General features: G+C 45.8%; 1 protein-coding gene across 1 annotated transcript in view; it reads right to left on the reverse strand.

Annotated features, from left to right (window-relative positions):
* Window positions 1-1,166: 1,166 nt before the first annotated feature.
* GARS1 (glycyl-tRNA synthetase 1) overlaps window positions 1,167-22,025 on the reverse strand; it is a 30,487-nt gene continuing 9,628 nt past the window's right edge. The window contains exons 3-17 of the mRNA XM_079946732.1: window positions 21,162-21,264; window positions 19,776-19,917; window positions 18,765-18,853; window positions 17,176-17,252; window positions 14,877-15,022; window positions 13,539-13,688; window positions 12,683-12,845; window positions 11,080-11,244; window positions 10,848-10,956; window positions 10,092-10,236; window positions 8,299-8,384; window positions 6,610-6,719; window positions 5,123-5,216; window positions 3,256-3,446; window positions 1,167-1,457 (exon numbers count right to left, since the gene is read on the reverse strand). Coding sequence (XP_079802858.1) covers window positions 1,332-1,457; window positions 3,256-3,446; window positions 5,123-5,216; window positions 6,610-6,719; window positions 8,299-8,384; window positions 10,092-10,236; window positions 10,848-10,956; window positions 11,080-11,244; window positions 12,683-12,845; window positions 13,539-13,688; window positions 14,877-15,022; window positions 17,176-17,252; window positions 18,765-18,853; window positions 19,776-19,917; window positions 21,162-21,264 — 1,896 coding nt within the window. The 3' untranslated portion in view covers window positions 1,167-1,331. The remainder of the gene's footprint in view (window positions 1,458-3,255; window positions 3,447-5,122; window positions 5,217-6,609; window positions 6,720-8,298; window positions 8,385-10,091; window positions 10,237-10,847; window positions 10,957-11,079; window positions 11,245-12,682; window positions 12,846-13,538; window positions 13,689-14,876; window positions 15,023-17,175; window positions 17,253-18,764; window positions 18,854-19,775; window positions 19,918-21,161; window positions 21,265-22,025) is intronic.

Raw genomic sequence — 22,025 nt, forward strand, 5'->3', positions numbered from 1 at the left:
GAGACCCATGTTTTAATCTGTAACTGGTGTCACTCCCAAGAGAGAAGGAAAATCTCCCCCAAATTATGGCATTTACGTGCTTGAAACCCATCTCAAAATCTCGAGGTGCAAACTCAAGACCTATCAAAGCTCTAGTGTGAGTTTGAATTTGAAGGATATTTGCATTGAAACAGTTTTTTTTACAAAGTTTGACACGCTGAAAACTTAATTTAAGTCCATATGTGTTAAGATCCATTCCAGTTTCAGCAAACCACTGGAAACTGAAGAATATAGCCCTCTATTATCTGCTGCACCTGCACATCTGAAATAGTCATTTGGGCTTCCAGAGCAGAAAGAATCAGTGTGGAGGGTGTGATGAGTTTAGAAAGGAAAGGAGACAGAGGAATCAGAAACTATGAATAAAATCCACAGTAACCATGATACCAGCTTCAGAAAGTGTGTTAAAGAGTTTGGGACAGGACAAATGATAAATGCACTGATCCCAGTACACAGCATAAACACAACAAACCCTAGATTTACACATCAGTTCAACCAGTGACCCTGTGAGGTAATGAGATGAGCTCTATTTTGGGTATCCTATCTGTAAAATAATTAAATGGATGTTTACATAAGACTGGGTAAAGGGATGGTTGAGCAAAGGAGCACACAGCATTGCTCCCAATTCTTTATAGTTCAGAGAAAACAGTCCAAAACTAGACTTGCCTGGTTAACAAATAGCACTATGCCACTGGGTTTTTTCCATGGCTATGGTTGGTTTAACAAGTCACGAGTTAACCATGGAATTCGCCCACAGATGAACAAAGTATGGCTTCTCCAAAGCTTGGGTTCCCCGCCCCCCCATCTGCTCTTACCTTCTGCCTTTGTAGCTTGGTCAGCTTCTGGGGTAGAGTGACCAAATAAACCACATCATGTCATACCTTTGTTACAACAAACCAAGGTTTTGCGAGCTAGTAACCACAGCTTTAGACCATGGATTGTTGGCAGTAAACAAACCATAGCTGAGCTTCTAACCAGGGCTCATTCAAGCATGGTAAGCCATGGTTTAATGAACCATAAAGTAATATAAACCATGGTTTAATATTATCTGCAAATCAGGCCACTGAATATCTGATGGTGACAGCACCAAGGAGAAAAGAGACAGAGAGAGCAAGCTTAATGCGGCAGTGTTTTTAGTCTTTTAACTGTGTTTATTGGAGCTGGGAGTTAAAATTAGGCAGCGTGAAGGGGGAGATAACCAGACAGTCCCTGTTTTGAATAATACACATGATAAATTTCATATTAACATGAACAGTAAAAAGTCGACTTCTTGTTAAGTTTCCGGGGAGTTTGTTTCATTCCTCTATTGTCTCCTTTTTGCCAGTCTCTTGTCCCTCGAAGAGTGGATACTTGGCCTCCACATCAGCCCAGGTTATGTTGCCATTTGCAAGGTCCCGAACTATGGTGGGAAGCTCAGAGATCTGGAAGCAGGAAGAAGAAAGGGCACTTTCAGACTCCAGGATCAACACAGAGCTAATCAACTTTCTCAGAAGAAATATGGGGCTTAGTCCCCTTGAGACTGAACCGTTGCAGAATGTAGGCAGCCAGTTGTACCCAGCAATGGGTGGGGGCTCCTTCTTAGAACTGTAGAGTTCGAAGGAACCACGGGGGTCATCTAGTCCCTGCAATGCAGGAATCTTTTGCCCAATGTGGGGCTTTAACCCACCACCCTGAGATTAAGAGTCTTGTGCTCTACCGACTGAGCTACGCCTTCAAAGGCGCATTGGACAGGATAAACACACACCAGACCACAAGTTAAGATTCTTGTGCGCATTCTCTGCTTCACTGGTCACAACTCCCATCAGCCTCACTGCGTGGGCACTGCTTCCTTTTTCTCAGGATATTTCTGGATTATAATAAGGAGCCCAGGAAAATCCTATCCTTACCCTTGAAATAAAGGTATCTGTTGAGGCTCAAGTTACAGGCATGTTGCAGATGGTGTTTGCTCTCCCATGAACACAGAAGGGTCATGGTTCCGAGGTATTATTATTATTAATAATAAGAATACCCTGCCCATCTGGCTGGGTTTCCCCAGCCACTCTGGACAGTTCTCTACAGAATAATAAACACAATAAAACATCAAACATTAAAAACTACCCTAAACAGGGCTGCTTTCAGATGTCTTCTAAAAGTCAGATAGCAGTTTATTTCCTTGACATCTGAAGGGAGGGTGTTCCACAGGGCGGGGGCCACTACTGAGAAGGCCCTCTGTCTGGTTCCCTGTAACCTCCCTTCTCGCAATGAGGGAACCTCCAGAAGGCCCTCGGAGCTGGACCTCAGTGTCTGGGCTGAACGATGGGGATGGAGACGCTCCTTCAGGTATACTGGACTGAGGCCGTTTAGGGCTTTAAAGGTCAGCACCAACACTTTGAATTGTGCTCGGAAACGTACCGGGAGACAATGTAGGTATTTCAGGACCGGTGTTATGTGGTCTCAGCGGCCGCTACCAGTCACCAGTCTAGCTGCCGCATTCTGGATTAGTTGCAGTTTCTGAGTCACCTTCAAAGTAGTCCCACATAGAACACATTGCAGTAGTCCAACCAGGAGATAACCAGAGCATGCACCATTCTGGCGAGACAGTCCGCGGACAGGTAGGGTCTCAGCCTGTGTACCAGATTGAGCTGGTAGACAGCTCCCTTGCACACACAATGCGCCTCCATGGACAGCTGTGAGTCCAAAATGACTCCCAGGCTGAGCACCTGGTCTTTCAGAGGCACAGTTACCCCATTCAGGACCAGGGAATCCTCCACACCTGCCCGCCCCGTTCCCCCAAAGACAATACTTCTGTCTTGTCAGGATTCAACCTCAATCTGCCATCCATCCTCCAACCACCTCCAGACACTGTGCACGCAGAAGGACTCCAGCATTTTCAGGCTGGCCCAGAAATGGACGCAGCCAGAAACCCTAGAGAGCTGCTGCCAGCCAGTGTAAGCAATACTGGACTAGATGGACTAATGGCCTGACTTAGGATGAGAACACAGGACAGCTGCCTTATACTGCCTCCCAACCACCACTGGTTGTAAGAGGGAACTTGTCTCATTCTATTCATTCAATATGGCGTGTTTTTAGCTCCTTCTGCTTCTACCTGCGCCCACACCGATCCTGGCCCCAATCGGGCCACAGTTCAAAGCAAGCAGGACTTTCCACACCTTTCTCTTCCAGTTGCTTGCCTCGAACCTCCAACTTGCCCCCCGCCCCAACGCAAAGGGCACAGCCTACCTCAGCTCGTATCTGGCGCATGGAGTCGCGGTCTCGCAAGGTGGCCGTGTGTGGTGACCGGTTGACTGTGTCAAAGTCAATCGTGATCCCAAAAGCCACGCCGATCTCATCCGTCCTGGCGTAGCGCCGGCCGATGGATCCGGAGGAGTCGTCCACCTTGTGGGAGACCCCGTTTCTTGTGAGGGCTTCGGCTGCGAGAGGAAACAAAGTTGTGCATTGTTTTATTGAGTCGGCTGGCTTTATAGAGAATTTAAATGGGAGAAGAGAAGAAGGATGACTGGAAACCTCAGCTGATCAAACTCAAGCCCAAGTTTGTTTTATTTAAAGGGTTGGATATTTGTGCAGCCCTTGAGAATGGGGTGGAATGTCTAATTTAAACCACATATACGCACAGAGAGAGACAGCTGTAACTGGAAACTAAATTCAGTGTCGTTGCCATGAACTAGAATACAGTGGTACCTTGGTTTACAACCATAATCCGTTCCAGAGGTCCGTTTGTAAACCAAAACAGGTTGTAACCTAAGGAGCACTTTCACCAATGGGGCCTCCAAAAAAAATTTATTCATAATCCAAAAAAAAAAGGGGGGGCGGGTTGTAATGCAAAAATAGTTTGCAAACCGGGACACACACTTCTGGGTTTGACGTGTTTGTAATCCAAAATGTATGCAAACCAGACTGTTTGCAAACCAAGGTACCACTGTACTGCAGCATACAATATATGAGACCACGAAGCCCTTTGGATACATTATGCCTTCCCTAATGCCAAAACGAAATATCATAGAATTATGGAGCTGGAAGGGACTCCGAGGCTAATCTAGTCCTGCAATGCAGGAATCGTTTGCCCAATGTGGGACTCAAACCCACAACCCCTGAAATTAGGAGTCTTGTGCTCTAATAACTGAGCAAAGGGCACCTGAAGCCAAAAGGGAAGCGTATATCCTAAATATGAACCAGTTTCCATGGCCAGTTGTGGGTTTTTTCCTGTCGGGGAATGCTCAACCACAGGCGTGGGGAACCCTTTCCACCCCGAGGGCCACATTCCCTCTGAGTTAACCTCCTGAGGGCCACATGCCAGCAGATGTATGTACGGTAAAGGTAAAAGGAACCCTGTTCATTAGGTCCAGTTGTGACCGACTCTGGGGTTGCAGCGCTCATCTCGCTTTATTGGCCGAGGGAGCCAGCATACAGCTTCCGGGTCATGTGGCCAGCATGACTAAGCCACTTCTGGCGAACCAGAGCAGCGCACGGAAATGCCGTTTACCTTCCCGCCGGAGTGGTACCTATTTATCTACTTGCACTTTGACATGCTTTCAAACTGCTAGGTTGGCAGGAGCAGGGACCGAGCAACGGGAGCTCACCCTGTCACGGGGATTCGAACCGCCGACCTTCTGATCGGCAAGCCCTAGGCTCTGTGGTTTAACCCACAGCGCCACCCGCGTCCCTGCAGATGGATGTAGCCAGAGGGAAAAGCAAGCAGAGCAACAGGTGCATTCCACACTTGTGCCAGTGGTTTCTGCATCCACACATCTCTCCATCCAGCAAGCAAGAGGCATGATCACAGTTCAAGCATGCATGCTGGTCAGCTGAAAGCACTCCAGGATAGGGCAAGGCAAGGCCAGTGAGGGGCAAGGTCTGGGATGAAGAGTCCTGAGAGACAGATAAGAGAGTCCCAAAGAGTTGCATTCAGACCCTGCCCCTGAGGTTCCCCACCTCTGCTCAAGCACAATGAAGTCACATCAGTGAAACAAATCGTGTAAAAAAAGAAACAAACTGGTCAATCCCCTTTCCTACTGAACACTCCCAATTCATTGATGCAATTGCAGCTTTGCTAACACAGGGCAGCCCGGAAGCATCGGGAGCTACTCACATAGTTCCTTCACAAACGGAATGAATTCCTGGTTTTGGCTCAGGGGAAGGACAGAGCACTTGAACGGCGCCACCACAGCAGGGAAACTGAAGTACTGGTGGAGAGAGAAAAGTGAAACAGGTGATCAGGCAGGGGAAACCGACAGATGCAGAGTGGAAGAGTCTTCATCTGAATTTGATGGGAATTAGGGGTAATCTGGAAAGTTCCCCCGCCCCAATCAATTCTGCTCTACGTATGCTATGAATTATGTGACTAGAAGACTCTGATTTGTGCTCTGATTAAGTAGTGAAAAGAACATTCATTTTGATGTTGCAATTTGGACCTTTGGCTGCAGATGCTTCTCTTTTCTTTCTTTTTTTGCCAAGTCCAGATTCCTTCACCCACGCAAATTAATGGGAAAAGAAAAGCTGAACCTCAATCTTAAGTGGGGCAAAGGGCACAGAAAAATAGGCAGAATGGAAGCTACTGAGGATTGGGGGGAATTAAATACAGAAAGCTAGAACCTATGTTTGTGTTCATACAAGCTATTCCAGGTGACCAAATTGTTCCTTCCATATATACAAATATTGGATATGTGCATAGAAACATACAGTGGTGCCCCGCAAGACGAATGCCTCGCAAGACGAAAAACCCGCTAGACGAAAGGGTTTTCTGTTTTTCGAGGCGCTTCGCAAGACGAATTTCCCTATGGGCTTGCTTCGCAAGACGAAAACGTCTTGCGAGTCTTTTCCCTTTCCCCCCCTTTTTCTAAGCCGCTAATAGCCACTTAGCTGCTAATAGCCGCTTAGCCGCTAATAGCGCTAAGCCGCTAATAGCGCTAAGCCGCTAAGCCGCTAAGAGGGATTCTTCGCAAGACGAAAAAACCGCTAGACGAAGAGACTCGCGGAACGGATTATTTTCGTCTTGCGAGGCACCACTGTATGACCATTTAACAGAAAACAAATTATATGTTTTCTACCTTCAAAAATAAGGCTGGAAGCCTAACTTTTTTTACAACACTCTGGAGTTAGAGAGCTATTTCATACATTTCAGATTTCCTACAAAGAAATATTCTGAGTAGGAAAATGCTTATCATGACATGTGGAGTGTGGAGTTGGGGTGCAAGTGTTTCACGTGCCCCAAGCAAACTGATCAGGTAGTCATGTGCTTGCAGCTGTCACACTTGTTTGCACACTCCAAGAAGCATGAATTGCATACCTGGAAATGAATTGTGTGCAGGAAGTCATAATTGTGTCAGGTAGCCTAACACAATTGCTGCTTGTCTATGAGGTTACTTTTATTCCCATTTTACAGACGGGAGAAAGGGAGCGGAGAGAAAGAGCTATGACTCAAGGCCGCTGGGGGCTGAGCAGGCTCTAAGCCAAGTCTGCAATGCCCAAATCCAGCCTACAATGCTGAGGCTACAAAATCCGCAGAGCCTCCCATAGGAAGCCATCGACATACATCAACTCTGAAACCAGACCAAAGTCACAGATGGGAAATCCTACCGTCCGTTGCTCATCTCCCTCCCGGATGCGGAACGTGTGCTCAAATATCGTGTACATGATTCTTCCAATACCAAACGAAGGCTCAATCACATTGGGGACAATCTCTTCCACTAGAAAACAGATAGGCAAAAAAAGGGTGTGTTTTGCTAGGCCAACTCAGGTTGGAAGCCATGGAAGCTTTTTGCGTTCATAACAATTCTGCCCAACAGCGACAGGGCTCCAAGGTTGCCACTGTAACGCCCACAAACATTACTCTCTCAATTTCACTGTACGGAGCAATTACCGTATTTTTTGCCCGATAGGATGCACTTTTTCTCCTCCAAAAATGAAGGGGAAATGTGTGTGCGTCCTATGGGGCGAATGAAGGCTTTCGCTGAAGCCTGGAGAGCTAGAGGGGTCGGTGCGCACTGACCCCTCTCGCTCTCCAGGCTTCAGGAAGCTATCCGCAAGCCTTGGGAGCCCGCAGGAGTTCCCGCCGGGCTCACAAGGCTTTCGGACAGCAGCCTGCAGCCCGAAACCCATGGAGCGCAGCGGGGCGCACACCAGGCTTCGGGCAGATATCCGCAAGCCTTGGGAGCCCGGCGCGACTTCCCGCCGGGCTCCCAAGCCTTGTGGATAGCAGCCTGTTCTGGGGGCTGGGGTCGGGGGAAGCTCAGGCTTCCCCCACCCCAGCCCATGCCTGGGGGGAAAATAATATTTTTTCTTTATTTCCCCCCCTCCCAAAAAAAACTAGGTGCACCCTATGGGCCGGTGCGCCCTATAGGGCCCTCCAAATGTTTTTGGCCTACAACTCCCATGATCCCATGCTAGCAGGACCAGTGGCCAGGGATGATGGGAACTATAGTCTCAAAACATCTGGAGGGCCAAGCTTGAGGAAGCCTGAATTATATCAACGCTAGTGGCCCCAGCAGAGGTAAGGCACTGCCATGGGAACTGCGCATCCCAGTCAAACCAAGTGAATGGCGTCTGATCACATCTATAATGGTGGCTTGTGCCCCCTGACCAAAAGGAAGCCATTTCAGTGCTTGTCACGCTGCCGATGAAAAACAGCTGTTCCAGCGTTTCTCAAACTTGGGTCCCCTGCTGTTGAGGGACTACAACTCCCATCATCCCTGACCGCTGGGGTCCTGGGTAGCTAGGGAAGATGGGAGTTGTAGTCCAACTACAGCTGCAGGACCCAAATTTAAGAAACACTGCATAAGGCTGCAATTAGATGTGCTACAGTGAATGGAAAGGAAGTCTCCCACTGATTTGGGGCAGGGGACAGTCTTCTGGCTGTGATCTTTACTATTTTATAGCAGAGGTACATGTCAGAATCTGCGTTCGACCGAGCTGATAAAGCTCATCTTCCGGAATCGCCCACTAACGTGATTGACGACCCGAGCCTTTGATGAGGCTCTAGGCACATTCCCATTCAGCAGAGAATCAAAGCAACATGCGGAAGTGATGAGCTTTATGGCTACATCGCTATGCTTTATTTTCTAAGCTACGCAGACAGAAAAATACATCCTCTCTCCGTGAAAGCAGAGAGCAACTGAAAAAAACAAAGGAATAGGAAACCAGTAACATCACATCTGTCTCCCGTGAGACTTCCAACAGCCTGGAATGTCTCTGGAATGTAAACAGTGTCTTGTGACTCCAAAGCACTGCACAGCGGCAAACAGAAACTAACATCACAGGGAGACCTACCATGTAAGGTTTTCTGGAACCTCTTCACGCCGACCATGTCCTTTGTTAGTTGAAAAGTTTTCCCTTCCGTTTCAAAGGTAAATTCCCTGAAAAGAAGAAAAGGGGACTCAGAATCAATACCAGGCTCTTTTCCTTCCAGAGGACGCTGTGGAGTTAAAGGAAAACAGCAGCAGCAGTGACCTTCCAGTCCAAAAAGCAGGTCCAGCAGATGCCAGGAGAAGTTGACGGTCATCGAAGGCATTCCAAAAAATAGTTATGAATGAACAACCAGGTCAGCTCAAGGATTCCTAACAACATCCTGACTAGGTTTATACTTCCTGAAAGTAAACAGCTGAGGAAGAGCAGGTAATCCTTCTCTGCAATCTTCATTCAATGAGTTTAGACAGTCCAACATCATCTCCACAGGCTTGGCGCTTGGTTGCCAACCCCTAACCTCTACGATCACTATGCTCAGAAAGTTTAGAATACTGCATCTTGAGATTAGGGATTATAGGGAATATTGCAAATGCTAACAAAAATGGTGGTTACGTATTTATCTATAGGAATTACTATAAACCTCCAACTCAAAATATTACGGTGGTGTACAATAAAATCATTAACGTCTCATAAAATACAGAGCCAAGGCCAAATCAAATTATTTCTCCCTTTTGTTCTGAGAGTGTTTGGAGAGAAATTTGTTATGTTTTGTTCTTTTTAAAAGGAACTAGTAGGGAAATGCAATCCATGAAATGAAGGGGATTATGGGAATTGGAGGAAAGTATTGCAGATGAAGAATATAGAGGGGGAAAGACCCAGTCAAATCATTTTTGCTACATACTGATTAGCCTAATGAAGGTATTGCTCTAATGCGGATGTAGGCCATGGGTAGGCAATAGCAAACTAAGGACCGCGGGCCGGATCAGACCCAATTGCCTTCTGGATCCGGCCCACGAATGGTCCAGGAATCACCGCGTGGATCACCAGCACACGCGTTCTTTCCCTCTCCCTCACACGGCAGCAGCAGCGCCCCCTCCCTTCCAGCTTCTCCCTGCCCTGCCTAGAGGAGGAAGGAGGCTGGGCTTTGTTGGAGCAAGCAGCAGCAGCGATCGAGAAGCCACCATTTTAAACAGCCCCTCTCCAGAGCCCTTTCACGCGCTGCTCATCATCCCTCCACCACCGCCGCCAGCCCGTCACTCGTAGGACACAGATCAGCCACCAGGGCTCGTGGTGCTCTTGAATCATTTTTATTTTTTTCAAAATATAGTGCGGCTCCCCACAAGGTCTGAGGGGCAGTGGACCAGCCCCCTGCTGAAAAAGTTTGCTGACCCCTTGGCAAATGAGCATACTTCTGTGGATTTTGTGATTTTTTTTTTAATGAAGAAAAAGGAGGGTCAACTGGGAGCCTTTGCTGATTGGTGGCCGATTCAGTCTCCTTTCATCTTCTAATCCAAATTTTAAAGTAAAAATTGCTCAGGCTTTTTCAGATCTTTCACATGCTCTTTCACCCTTGCCAAAGCTCTTGGGCGTGCTGGAAGAGGATATATGTACTACTGGTTCTTGTGATCCAAGAGCAAATTTCATCTACGAAAAATAAGATTTCTGCAGACATATTACAGAGTTGACACAAATGACAGTTTGCCAGCCGCATCGCCAACAAAACCCGAGATAGCCTGAGATCAGAAAGCGAAGCCCCGGAACCAAGCACTCTGGGTGACAATTCAGTCGCAAGTTATTTGTGCTCCAATCTAAGCATCGCGGCACAAGTTGGTGGGTGAAAAGTGTCTGATTCACCTCCCTCAGGCTCAGACACTTACCCTTTTTCGTTCAACAGTTTCTCCATCTCATTGATGTAGCACTCATCGCAGATGGAAAGGTATTCCAGCACCAGTTTGGCGTCCTTCTTGTAAGCCTTGCCAATGGCTCCCTTATTTGCTTCAAACTGAACGACGTTGGCTGTTTTGTGCAGGTTACGTTAAGGAATCCCAAGGGAACAGGAGGAACATGAGAAACTTAAAACAAATCCTTATTTCCAGATGAACAGGCTTTGGACTCTAATGTAATGTAATAGAAAACTACAGTGATACCTCGGGTTACATACGCTTCAGGTTACAGACTCCGCTAACCCAGAAATAGTGCTTCAGGTTAAGACCTTTGCTTCAGGATAAGAACAGAAATTGTGCTCCAGAGGTGCGGCAGCAGCAGGAGGACCCATTAGCTAAAGTGGTGCTTCAGGTTAAGAACAGTTTCAGGTTAAGGACAGACCTCTGGAACGAATTAAGTACTTAACCCAAGGTACCACTGTATCTTTAGAAAGATGTTTCCCGCAAAAGCATTTTATTTTAAAATCCGATTTAATTTTTTTTTAAAAATCTGTTTTAAATAAAAAGAATCATATCTGTGTGTGTTGTGTCTGTATGTAAAATATCATTGATTTTTACCCACCCTGGCTTCAAGACAGCTTCCTGAATTTACTCCCAACAGCCCCACAAACGGAAACCCGTTAGGTGAACCCGCACATCCTTCCAGCCCGATTCCCCGTCAGTTAGAACTGTTTTATTTCTGAAAGGATATGGGTTCCTTCAGAGGCTTTTCAGCTACAAGAGGAACTTTGGTGGCTCTGGCATGGCAAGAGAGGTCGTAGCAGGAGCGGTCAGCACAGCCAACAATTTCAATCCACCCCTGAAAGAAGAAAAAGGGGTTCGCCTCTGTTCAGCACACCGCCGCGTGAGTTAGCCAAACTCTCTCCTCTCCCCGCCTCCCCTCGATTAATACAGAAGCCTCTGCAGCTATCAAATCACTTACGTAGGATGTTTTGGACTCTGCATCCCAGCAGTCGCAGGCGTAGTGGGCCATTTCGTTCTCCATGTGTTGTCGGAAGCGCAGCTTGTTTGGAGAGATGCCGACTTTGACAAGGTAGAGGTAGATGCGGCCAATGAAGTAACCGAGCACCGAGTTATTGATTACACCCTGAAAGGAGAGAGAGAGATGGGATTCCAAAAGCCAAAAACTGCTTCCTTAAGTAAATATGCACTGAAGAATGGATGCTTTTGAATTATGGTGCTGGAGGAGACTCTTGAGAGTCCCATGGACTGCAAGAAGATCAAACCTCTTCATTCTGAAGGAAATCAGCCCTGAGTGCTCACTGGAAGGACAGATCCTGAAGCTGAGGCTCCAATACTTTGGCCACCTCATGAGAAGAGAAGACTCCCTGGAAAAGACCCTGATGTTGGGAAAGATGGAGGGGACAAGGAGAAGGGGACGACAGAGGACGAGATGGCTGGACAGTGTTCTCAAAGCTACCAGCATGAGTTTGACCAAACTGCGGGAGGCAGTGGAAGACAGGAGTGCCTGGCGTGCTCTGGTCCATGGGGTCACGAAGAGTCAGGCACGACTAAACAACAACAGTGCTGCACACCTTGTGTTCACTGTTAGAAGCTCAGATGTACTGTATAAGCTAATCGCCAAATGGCACCTTAAACCTAGGTTGCGGTTGCCACAATGGAATATCTAGGTGCCTCTTTTTTTACAACAGAGTTTTTTCTATTGCAGTTGTTATTGTGGCTGTTGTTCATTTCTATACCGCTTTATATGTTATATTTATAAATCTCAAAGTGGTATATAACACATTCAAACTTCGAATTGAACAATCCAGAATTAAACAAATTCAAGCTTCAAGGACAGTATTTCAGATTCTCCTGAGTGGCATTTTGCAACTGGACCTGTGCCAGTCGCAAATTGTACCTGGTGCCTAGGGAGTTTCAAACACTGCTTGAGTTGTGGTACAAAATACCAGGCCCTTTTCCATGAAATTTCAACAGCATCCTCCATGTGTTGAATAAGGAAAGTTAGGTTAGCACCAATCTTTATCAATTCCACAGGATTTTGATGCTGAGGTGTTTTAAGGGCTTGTTCACAGCTGAGCAGTGGGGCCCACAACCAAATCTCAACAATGGTTATCAGAAGCCCAATTTTTTGTCAACATGGTGAAGATTCCTACGCGTAGTAACGGCAAACCCAACATGTCTCTGTCTTGGAAAATGAGGATTTTAGTTCTGGAAAGGTGCTGAGACTTTCCATCATAGTTACAGGTACGTAGCCGTGTTGGTTTGCCGTAGTTGAAACAAACTAAAATTCCTTCCAGTAGCACCTTAGAGACCAACTAAGTTTGTTATTGGTATGAGCTTTCGTGTGCATGCGCACTTCTTCAGATACCAGATACTTTACATCATAGTTAAGGCTAAACTTGTAGAGTGAATACAGAATTAATCTGTGTTGCTTCTTGTTCAGAAATTGCAATACGCAAACCTCATCTAGTTCTCCACAAAGGTGAGTATCTAGCAGAATTCATGGTGTTCTCTTCCACATTTCCTTCACACGCTTCTACTGCAAAACACACTTTCAATACCTGCTCAACAGCATCCCCCAGACGCATGGAATGAGCCGACTGCCCACTGGTCTGGGCTTTGGAAGAGTACAAGAGGATGTGAAGGTCTGCTACATTCTGGAACTTAGGGTGATGCTTCTCACTGGGATCCACAAAATGCTCAATTTCTGCCATTGTGAATTCTCTAAAAGACAAAGGCATGTCCTAGGTTTAGTACCTATTCTGTTTGAGAGCCACTATAGCATCTCCCATAAAGGTGAGATAACCCACAAGCTCTGCACAACACCACGTACACATGTCAAGCCATCTCAATGTCTCGTGGCGTCCCAGACTCAGAGAGCTGGAGTCACCCAGTGGACACTGGGATAGGGAACCCAAGGGCAAAGTTTCATGCTAAAGCTGAGAGCATTTGGCACCATATATTCAATTATAAATTATACAATTATATATTCAATTGTAAAGAGAACAAACAGAACAGAGAATATATAAAAGCCACCCAAAGAACAAATAAGTGCAGTGAAAATCTCAAGACAGTTGCAACAGTAACCAGTCTACCTAAAACCATTTCCCCTCCCTCGCAAAAAACCCACACCAAATCTCTGCATTGTGGAATTTTCTACTTCTGGGGATCCAGTTAAAGTCAATGTGGGAAAGCAAAGTAAAAATGACAAATATTCACAAATTTATGATATGCCACAGAGAGTTCTGTTGATATTTCCAATGATTATGCAACAGGGTCTTTTTAGAAATCAACATGTAGAGAGGTGACTGCATGGGGGACATTTTAGGAAGAAACACCCATGGTTCCATTCCCTTATAAGTTGAGAGAAAGAGAAAGTCTGTCACAAACTCTGTCACAGAAGATTGCTTACAGTACCTGACTCTAATGAGGCCTGAGCGAGGAGAGATCTCATTCCTGAAGGAATTCCCAATCTGAGCAGCAGCAAAAGGAAGTTTGCCTTGGTTAAATTCCAAGAGGCGTTTAAAGTTCAGGAAGATCCCCTGCGCAGTTTCCGGTCTCAGGTAACTTTAAAAAAACACACATATGAAATCCAACAATGAAAGCAACTGAGAAGCAGGAAAATAACTCTCCTGGGAGAAGACGGGCCTGGTTCCCCAACTTTTTATCTGGGGCAAATTGTCTCGCAATCAAAAAGTACAACCAGCATCTCTCCTTCGACTGCTCAGACTCCCTTTGCTGGCTTGAGGGGGGAAAGGTTCTGAGCCTCAATAATTCCCCCTGACCCACCCCCAAATTTATTATCAGGGCTTGCATCTGGTTCCACATTCTCAGTGTCTTCCTGCTCCTGTGCTTGTTTTTCTAGGAACAGGAACACTAAATACTGTTCGATTTTAAACCAATTTTCACTTTATTGCTTTACTGCACCCTATGATACAAGTAGCTGACAGCTGGAGGCATCATTGCTGCTTATCTGTCTTATGGCCACATAATTAAACACCAGGAAGACCTTTCTAACAGCAAGAGCTGTTCAACAGTGGAATGGATTCCCTCGGGAGGTGGTGAACTCTCCTTCCTTGGAGGTTTTTAAGCAGAGGTTGGATGGTCATCTGTCATGGATGCTTTAGCTGAAATTCCTGCATTGATGGGGGTTGGACTAGATGACCCTCTGGGTCCTTTGCAACTCTACAATTCTGTGATACTTTTCTAAGCTTATAAAATTAAAGATTGCAAGGCTGGTCTAGTCAAAGAGAGACACTGTGAATAACCCACTCAGCAGTAAATTTGGTCACCTTTATGTTATATTAGGATAAGAACAAAAAACACCCCATATTGAGCTGAGTTGACTACCATGGCCTGGTGCAAATATTTCCTGTCAAAGGCTCAGGATCAATTCCCAAGCGATTTTTTTGAATTTAGCTCATTCCTAGCTCCATGACTTGCTAAATCTTCCAACCCCAGAATTCCCAAATCGCATGTGGGAAAACACCACTACTCTTGAGAATCTGCGGGTTTGGGGTGCGGGAAGCAGTCTTAATTGTTTTATACATCACTACCCCAGTCCCTCCTCCATCACTAGTAGGTTCACCAACACACACACACACCACCCCAAACAAATTGAAGATCTCCAATACCTCCTCTCAGGGAGGGTATAAGGAGAACACAATAGAATGTATTCAACTGTAGCACGAGTCAGTCACCCTCGCCAAGCCCAGTAGGTCACAATAAATATGTCAACATCCATGCTTAATATACCCTGGCATGTTTCCTCCTGGCCCGATAGAGGTCTTGAACATAAGATTGAAGGACACCGGAGGACTTAGGTCATTTCCAGTAATGGGAGACTTCACGTTGTAGTTGACAAACAGATCCGCAAGCTCTTCCTGGCCGTAGTTGTCCAACTAGGAGCAAAACATGAAAGGCATTTAACACAGGAAACTGCAGCAAAGACTTACTTCTATCCACCCTCTCTCCTCTTTAAAAAGACACCAGCCCCTTATGAGAAACTGCAAAGCATTGATCCTGGCATTTTACTGGTGGAAGCAACAAGCATGGATTTGCCAGCGCAGCCTCTTACAAGGACATCCTGGTGATGGGGCCAGAGCAACACAGAGAAACAGAAACACTGTCACATGTTTCCCAAAGTGTGCTATGAAGAGGGCTGGCAGGGAAAGAGCAGGAACCTGTGGCCCTTCAGATGCTGCCAGACTACAACTCCCATCATCCTTCACTGCTGACCAGGTTGCCTAATGGGAGTGAAGGCCAACCAGATCTTGAAGGCCAACCAGATCTTGAAGGCCAACCAGATCTTGAGGGCCACAGGTTCCCCCTCTCCCTGCCTCAGAAAGTAAATTAAAAAGCCCACAATCCTCTATTTTCATGCCCCAACCCAATGTCAGCTGTTTGTGAGGATCAGGAAACCAAATCTGCAAGTTGAAGGACGTTGAGATTAGTGCACAATGGGTACAAGGAGGAACAACCCCTTTTCCTTCTCTTGCAAGGTTATGAACTGCTGCAAATGCCTCCTAAGAAGGAGGGTGGTCTGTCTTTCCCTTTCTCTGGCCAACAGCTACTTCTACAGGAGGACCCAATCAGGAGAGGATGGGCAACAGCAGTGCAAGCGTTAGACTGCCTACACTGCAGCTATCAAAACAAAATAAAAAAATTCCTTCCAGTAGCACCTTAAAGACCAACTAAGTTAGTTCTAGGTATGAGCTTTCGTGTGCATGCACACTTCTTCAGATACACTGAAACAGAAGTCACCAGACCCTTCTATATAGTGAGAAGGTGGGGAGGGGTATTACTCAGAAGGGTGGTGGGATTGGGTGATTGGCAGATAGCTGTGATGAGCCTGTTGACGACTCTTAACGACTGCAATAGGTCTTACAGGAAAAAGCAAGGGGTGATAAGGTGAAAAATGGCTTTGTCATGTATAATGAGATAAGAATCCAATGTCTTTGTTCAGACCAGGTCTCTCCATGATTTTAAGTTTGGTAATAAGTTGCAATTCAGCAGCTTCTCTTTCCAGTCTATTTCTGAAATTCCTTTGTAATAGAACAGCTACTTTGAGATCTTGTATAGAATGTCCTGGGAGACTGAAGTGTTCTCCTACTGGTTTCTCTGTCTTGTGGTTCCTGATGTCGGATTTATGTCTATTTATTCTTTGGCATAAGGTTTGGCTAGTTGGTCTTTAAGGTGCTACTGGAAGGAATTTTTTTATTTTGTTTTGACTATGGCAGACCAACACGGCTACCTATCTGTAACTGCAGCTATCAAGTCCCATTGTGTGTTTCCGCCACACACCCCTCTTGCACCTGCTTTGAGAAATGATGAGTTCTCTTTGGGGAAGCAGACATGGCCACAGGGGCTCCAGCTGCTTATATCCATTCCTTCCCCTTCTTACTCACATTGGGTCAACGAAAAAATGAATAGGCCAAGTGAGCCAGGGCCAAGTGCCACAAGCCAACTGAATCTTGGGCCACGCTCAACACAGGCAGGTGTCACAGCTACAGCTTGACAAATCTCAGTTCCCCCACCAGGTTGTTATTATCCCAGCATCCACCTTGTTTTATCCAAAGCAAAAGAAAACATATGTAGGCATGGATCAGCCAAGAGCTCCCTTTCAGCTTTGCTCAATCGACGGAGAAGCAAGTTTCACAAATGTCAGCTGCACAGATTTGGACAAGCAGGACTAGAAATTATTCAAAGGTCAGAAACAGGGGAGGAGAAAGTTTCTCACTTGATAGGCTTCACGCTACATGTGGAGCTCTGAATTTGCCTGTAATGGAACCAAGGAACCAATTGCCCGCCACTGTGCAATTGTAATAGATTCCCAGCAGGTATGTGGAACAAACCTTTACAATCTACACACCGCAACGCAAAGCACACATCCACTCCACCAAACGAATTCGCCACTGATCTGTGACCTGCAGAAAACTCATTTGTGAGATGTTAACTTCCAAGTTCGTCCAGTGTCTTAATTCTTCCCAGGGAACCCAAAGTAAGTAATTGAAAGCTTGCGCCTCCATTTCCGTTTGCACAGCCACATACTGACCTGCGTCAGAACATTCTCCATTTCTGCCTTTTTCTCAGCTGTACATTTCTTGTCCGACATCAGCTTCTGTAAGTGAGCTGCAAGAGAAGGCAGAAAGAAGCGTTCGTGGCCTACCACAAAGCCCACTAGAATGCAGATTCTAAGAACTAGATGAGCAGGTCCAAAAATAGATCTCTGAGGAGCCCCCAAGATCCCCAAAGCAGAGATCAGTAATGACAGGTTTCTCAGAGAAACATGTCTATCATGTCCATCATTAGTGACCTCCTTCTGCAAAGCACAGCTACAGGAGAGAGTTCCATGCTCCCAGTTCAAGGTGAGCCTGAGGCCCAACAGGTCAGACGTGCTCAAAAGCCCTCCAGGCTTCTCTATAGTGCATAGGTAAAGGTAAAGGTACCCCTGCCCGTTCAGGCCAGTCTTGCCAGACTCTAGGGTTGTGCGCTCATCTCACTCTATAGGCCGGGAGCCAGCGCTGTCCGCAGACACTTCCGGGTCACGTGGCCAGCGTGACAAGCTGCATCTGGCGAGCCAGAGCAGCACACGGAAACGCTGTTTACCTTCCCGCTGGTAAGCGGTCCCTATTTATCTACTTGCACCCGGGGGTGCTTTCGAACTGCTAGGTTGGCAGGCGCTGGGACCTAGCAATGGGAGCTCACCCCACCGCGGGGATTCGAACCGCCGACCATACGATTGGCAAGTCCTAGGCGCTGAGGTTTTACCCACAGCGGCACCCACGTCCCTACTATAGTGCATAGAGGGTTCCTCAACTCAAGTGTCAATGTAGAAAGAGTTTTTGAAGATAAATGTCTGAAAGCAACCGAATCGGGGAAACCAATTTGGCTCTGCCCTTTCTCCCAACATGGTCAGGGAGAGAAGATCCTCAGCCCACCCAGAGCTGGCACAATTTAATGTTTCTAGTATCATTTTCACAGAACAACAACAAAAAATAGAAGCTGCTGTGTTTGGGCCAAAGGCCCATGTAGTCCAGCATCCTGTTTTCACAGCAGCCAACCAGATGCAACAGAAATTCACCAAACCTGCAATTTCCAGCAGCTGGTATTGTGAGGCATACAGTGAACATGTAGCTGTCGTGGCTAGCAGCCACTGATTGCCTTACTCTCCATGAATTTGTCGAATCCTCTTTGAAGGCCACCCAAGTTGGTGACCATCATGGTGACCGTCACTATTTCTTGTGGGAGTGAATTCTAGAGTTTATGTGCTGTGTGAAGAAGCACCGTCTTTTCACAGCACGCAGTTAAACTGTGGCATTCACTCCCACAAGAGGCAGGGATGGCAACCAACCTGGATGTCTTAACAAAAGGATTAGAAACTGTCTAAGTCACTCTTAAGACGGCATTCTGTTTCCAGGCAAATTTCTAGTCATGACAGCTGCAGAGAAAGGAGGGAGGATATTGAAAATACGGTGCTGAAGATATGCCAGCCCAGCATAATACATGGATTATACTAACTTGGCTTTTGCTTGGGAGAGGAGAGGGATTATAACTTTCAATCTAAAAACATTTGTTAGATCAATGCTGAGGCAAGGTGGGGGGGACACGCGAAACCAGTCCTGCTCTCGCAGCACAGCATACCTTTCAGGAGGTGATCAGCTCGAAAACACTCCCCGTTTTTCACATCCTTCACCATGAAGTCTGCAAATTTGTCTACGTGGCCGGAGGTCCTGCAATGGTCAAGAGTAGCGTCATCGCGCATGGCGTCAAGATTTATTTTATTCATTGGCGGATTTATAAACCGATTCACAATGCAAAGCTACCCAAACAGTGTGCGATTATATGTGTGTGTGTGTGTGTGTGTGTGTGTGTGTGTCACAGACTTAATGGCTTACATTCAGTAAACCAAAATACTACAGTGGCGCCCCGCAAGACGAATGCCTCGCAAGACGAAAAACTCGCTAGACGAAAGGGTTTTCCGTTTTTCGAGGTGCTTCGCAAGGCGAATTTCCCTATGGGCTTGCTTCGCAAGATGAAAACGTCTTGCGGGTTTGCTTCCTTTTTCGTAAAACCGTTAATACCCGGGGAATCCGCGCTCCGCAAGACGAAAAAATCGCAAGACGAAGCAACTCGCGGAACGAATTAATTTCGTCTTGCGAGGCACCACTGTACTGTGGTGGAATTCACATTCCGCAAAATGACAGGAAACATCCTGGGTAGCCATCTACCTTCTCACCACAGCGGTACCTATATAAGCGCAAGCGCATGCATACACACACACACACATACACACACACACACACACACAGAGGTACCTTGGTTTAAAAACAGTCCTGTTTACGAACAATTCGGTTTACGAACTCCGCAAAACCAGAAGTAGTGTTCCAGTTTGCGAACTTTACCTCGGTCTACAAACAGAAACTGAATGGTGGAAGGGTACCGGCGGCAGGAGGCCTCATTAGGGAAAGTGCACCTTGGTTTAAGAACAGATTCGGTTTAAGAACGGACTTCAGGAACAGATTAAGTTCGTAAACCAAGGTACCATATATAGCATTCTCTTTTTCTATTTTCACTTTATTTTGTAGAACTGAAAATACTTCAAATAAAATAATAATAATAAAAAACCACACAGTAGGATGACATGCTACTTACTTCAGAACAGGCTCTGGCGTGAGCATGGTGCAATCTATCTCAAGAATTTGCTCTTCCTGGATGAAGTGCTGCCTCCAGGCATGAACTACGTTGTTCTTCAAAGCACAACCCACAGGACCAAAATCATACAGTCCACTCACACCTGCAAGAGAGACAAGCTGTGAAAACACACACACACACACACACACACACACAATTCCAAATAAATAAGTAAAAATACAAAATTCCAGCCTGCAATCTACAACATGAGTATTATAAAAAGTTTTGCAACATTTTATTGGTGCCATAATATAGAACGTAATTGTTATCTCCTTACTACTGCTGGCAATTACACAGTTCAATTTTTGAAGATTAAGGTAATTAACTCATCCTACCAATAACGGTGAGAAACTTCCTTCTGACATGGAAAAGCATCTCCTGGCAATTTTTACTAGGATGCAAACACCACTGAGCTCAACATCAGTTAGACACACTCCATGTAAGTGTGCATAGCAAGTATTTTGCTCCACTAGTAGAGATTAAAAGGTCTGTTACAGTAATACCTGTCTAAAATAACCTTCAAAAACCAGATATAACATTTGTATAGATTTAAATAAAGCAAAGGCTCTCCTCAAAGGGAATTTACAAATTCCTATAAAATTCCTATAAATTTAAACCCATAAAAATAATTTGCTCATGATGTACTATGGAGCAGTGTTAGAATTAAACCCAAGCAATAAATTGCACTGAATGACAGTATCATAAAAGGTAAAAGGTAAAGGACCCCTGACAGTTAAGTCCAGTCGCAAACGACTCTGGGGTTGTGGCGCTCATCTCGCTTTACAGGCCAAGGGAGCTGGCATTTGTCCGCAGTTTTTCCAGGTCATGTGGCCAGCATGACTAAGCCACTTCTGGCGCAATGGAACACCAAAACCAGAGCAGCGCACAGAAACGCAGTTTACCTTCCCGCCAAAGCGGTACCTATTTGTCTACTTGCACTTTTTGGTGTGCTTTCGAACTGCTAGGTTGGCAGGTGCTGGGACCGAGCAACGGGAGCTCACCCCGCCATGGGGATTTGAACCGCTGACCTTCTGATCAGCAAAAGCCCAAGAGGCCCAGTGGTTTAGACCACAGTGCCACCCGCGTCCCCTGACAGTATCATACACCCACCTAGAATTTTTAGCACCATTCAGCTTAATGCAGATGGTAAGCTAGATCTGACATTCTTCATTATTTTTATTGTTAAATCTGATTTCTATGTTACTGCTTGCCTTATGTTTAAAACTGACCATTACATCCTGTATTGTGCATTTTATCATGGCCTAAGACTGCAAAAATAAACAAATGGTGAAGAACACAGGAAATCATGCTCTAAAGAGCCCACAATTACAATTATAAATTGTGTACCTCCATAAATAGAAAAAGCCTGGTCGTAGAAAAACCTTCGCTTCAGCGTATCTTCCATTTTAGCTCTGTCCACAATATCATCCTTTGGCTGCAAAGCCAGCTCCTGTAAAAAAACGAATGATAGATTTCAACTAAAATAGATCTTCCCTGATCCGATTATTCTCTCTCTCTCTCTCTCTGTAGCACACACACCTCCCTCTTTAGAGATACATTGCCCTGCATAAAGCAGAATAGTGCTGGACGTCTTCTGCTTGTATCTGAAGCTGCCCAACATCTGTAAAAGCTATTTTTAAACACTGTCATAGGGCATGCTGCTTTCAGCTGCATCGGAGCCAGGACTCTGAAGCGCACATGACAAGGAGCCAGTGATGGAAAAACCTCCAGAAAAGTAGCTGAAGTCCTCAGTTAAGTGTTTTGGGAAGCTTCTCACAACCTGGTGCTCGCCAGATGTTTTGGACTACAAGACCATCAGTCCCACCCAACACAGGTGCACTACCCAGGGCTGATGAGAATTACAGATCAAAACATCTGGGGGGCAACAGCTTGGGGGAGGATAGCTTACAAAAACAGCTTAGAAAGCAGCCTATAGACATGGTGCAATCAATAGACACCTTTTGCGACATTTCCTGATAACACAGGTGCTACTGAAAAAAAGGGATCTCAGTGTTAGTCCTATTACTAACATGCATTTATTTAGCACCAGAAGGAAACTGATCAGCTCACGCTCTCCTAAAAGATAATACAGCACCAACAACATTGCTAAATATGTTTTTAATAATGTCCATGTGATTATATTTCCCTACTTTAATGTGGTTGCAGATCACTGTGTGACTTACACATTGGGAAACGATGCAAAATTTTAAA

This window comes from Podarcis cretensis (assembly GCF_951804945.1).
Source record: "Podarcis cretensis genome assembly, chromosome: 12".
Lineage (NCBI taxonomy): Eukaryota > Metazoa > Chordata > Lepidosauria > Squamata > Lacertidae > Podarcis > Podarcis cretensis.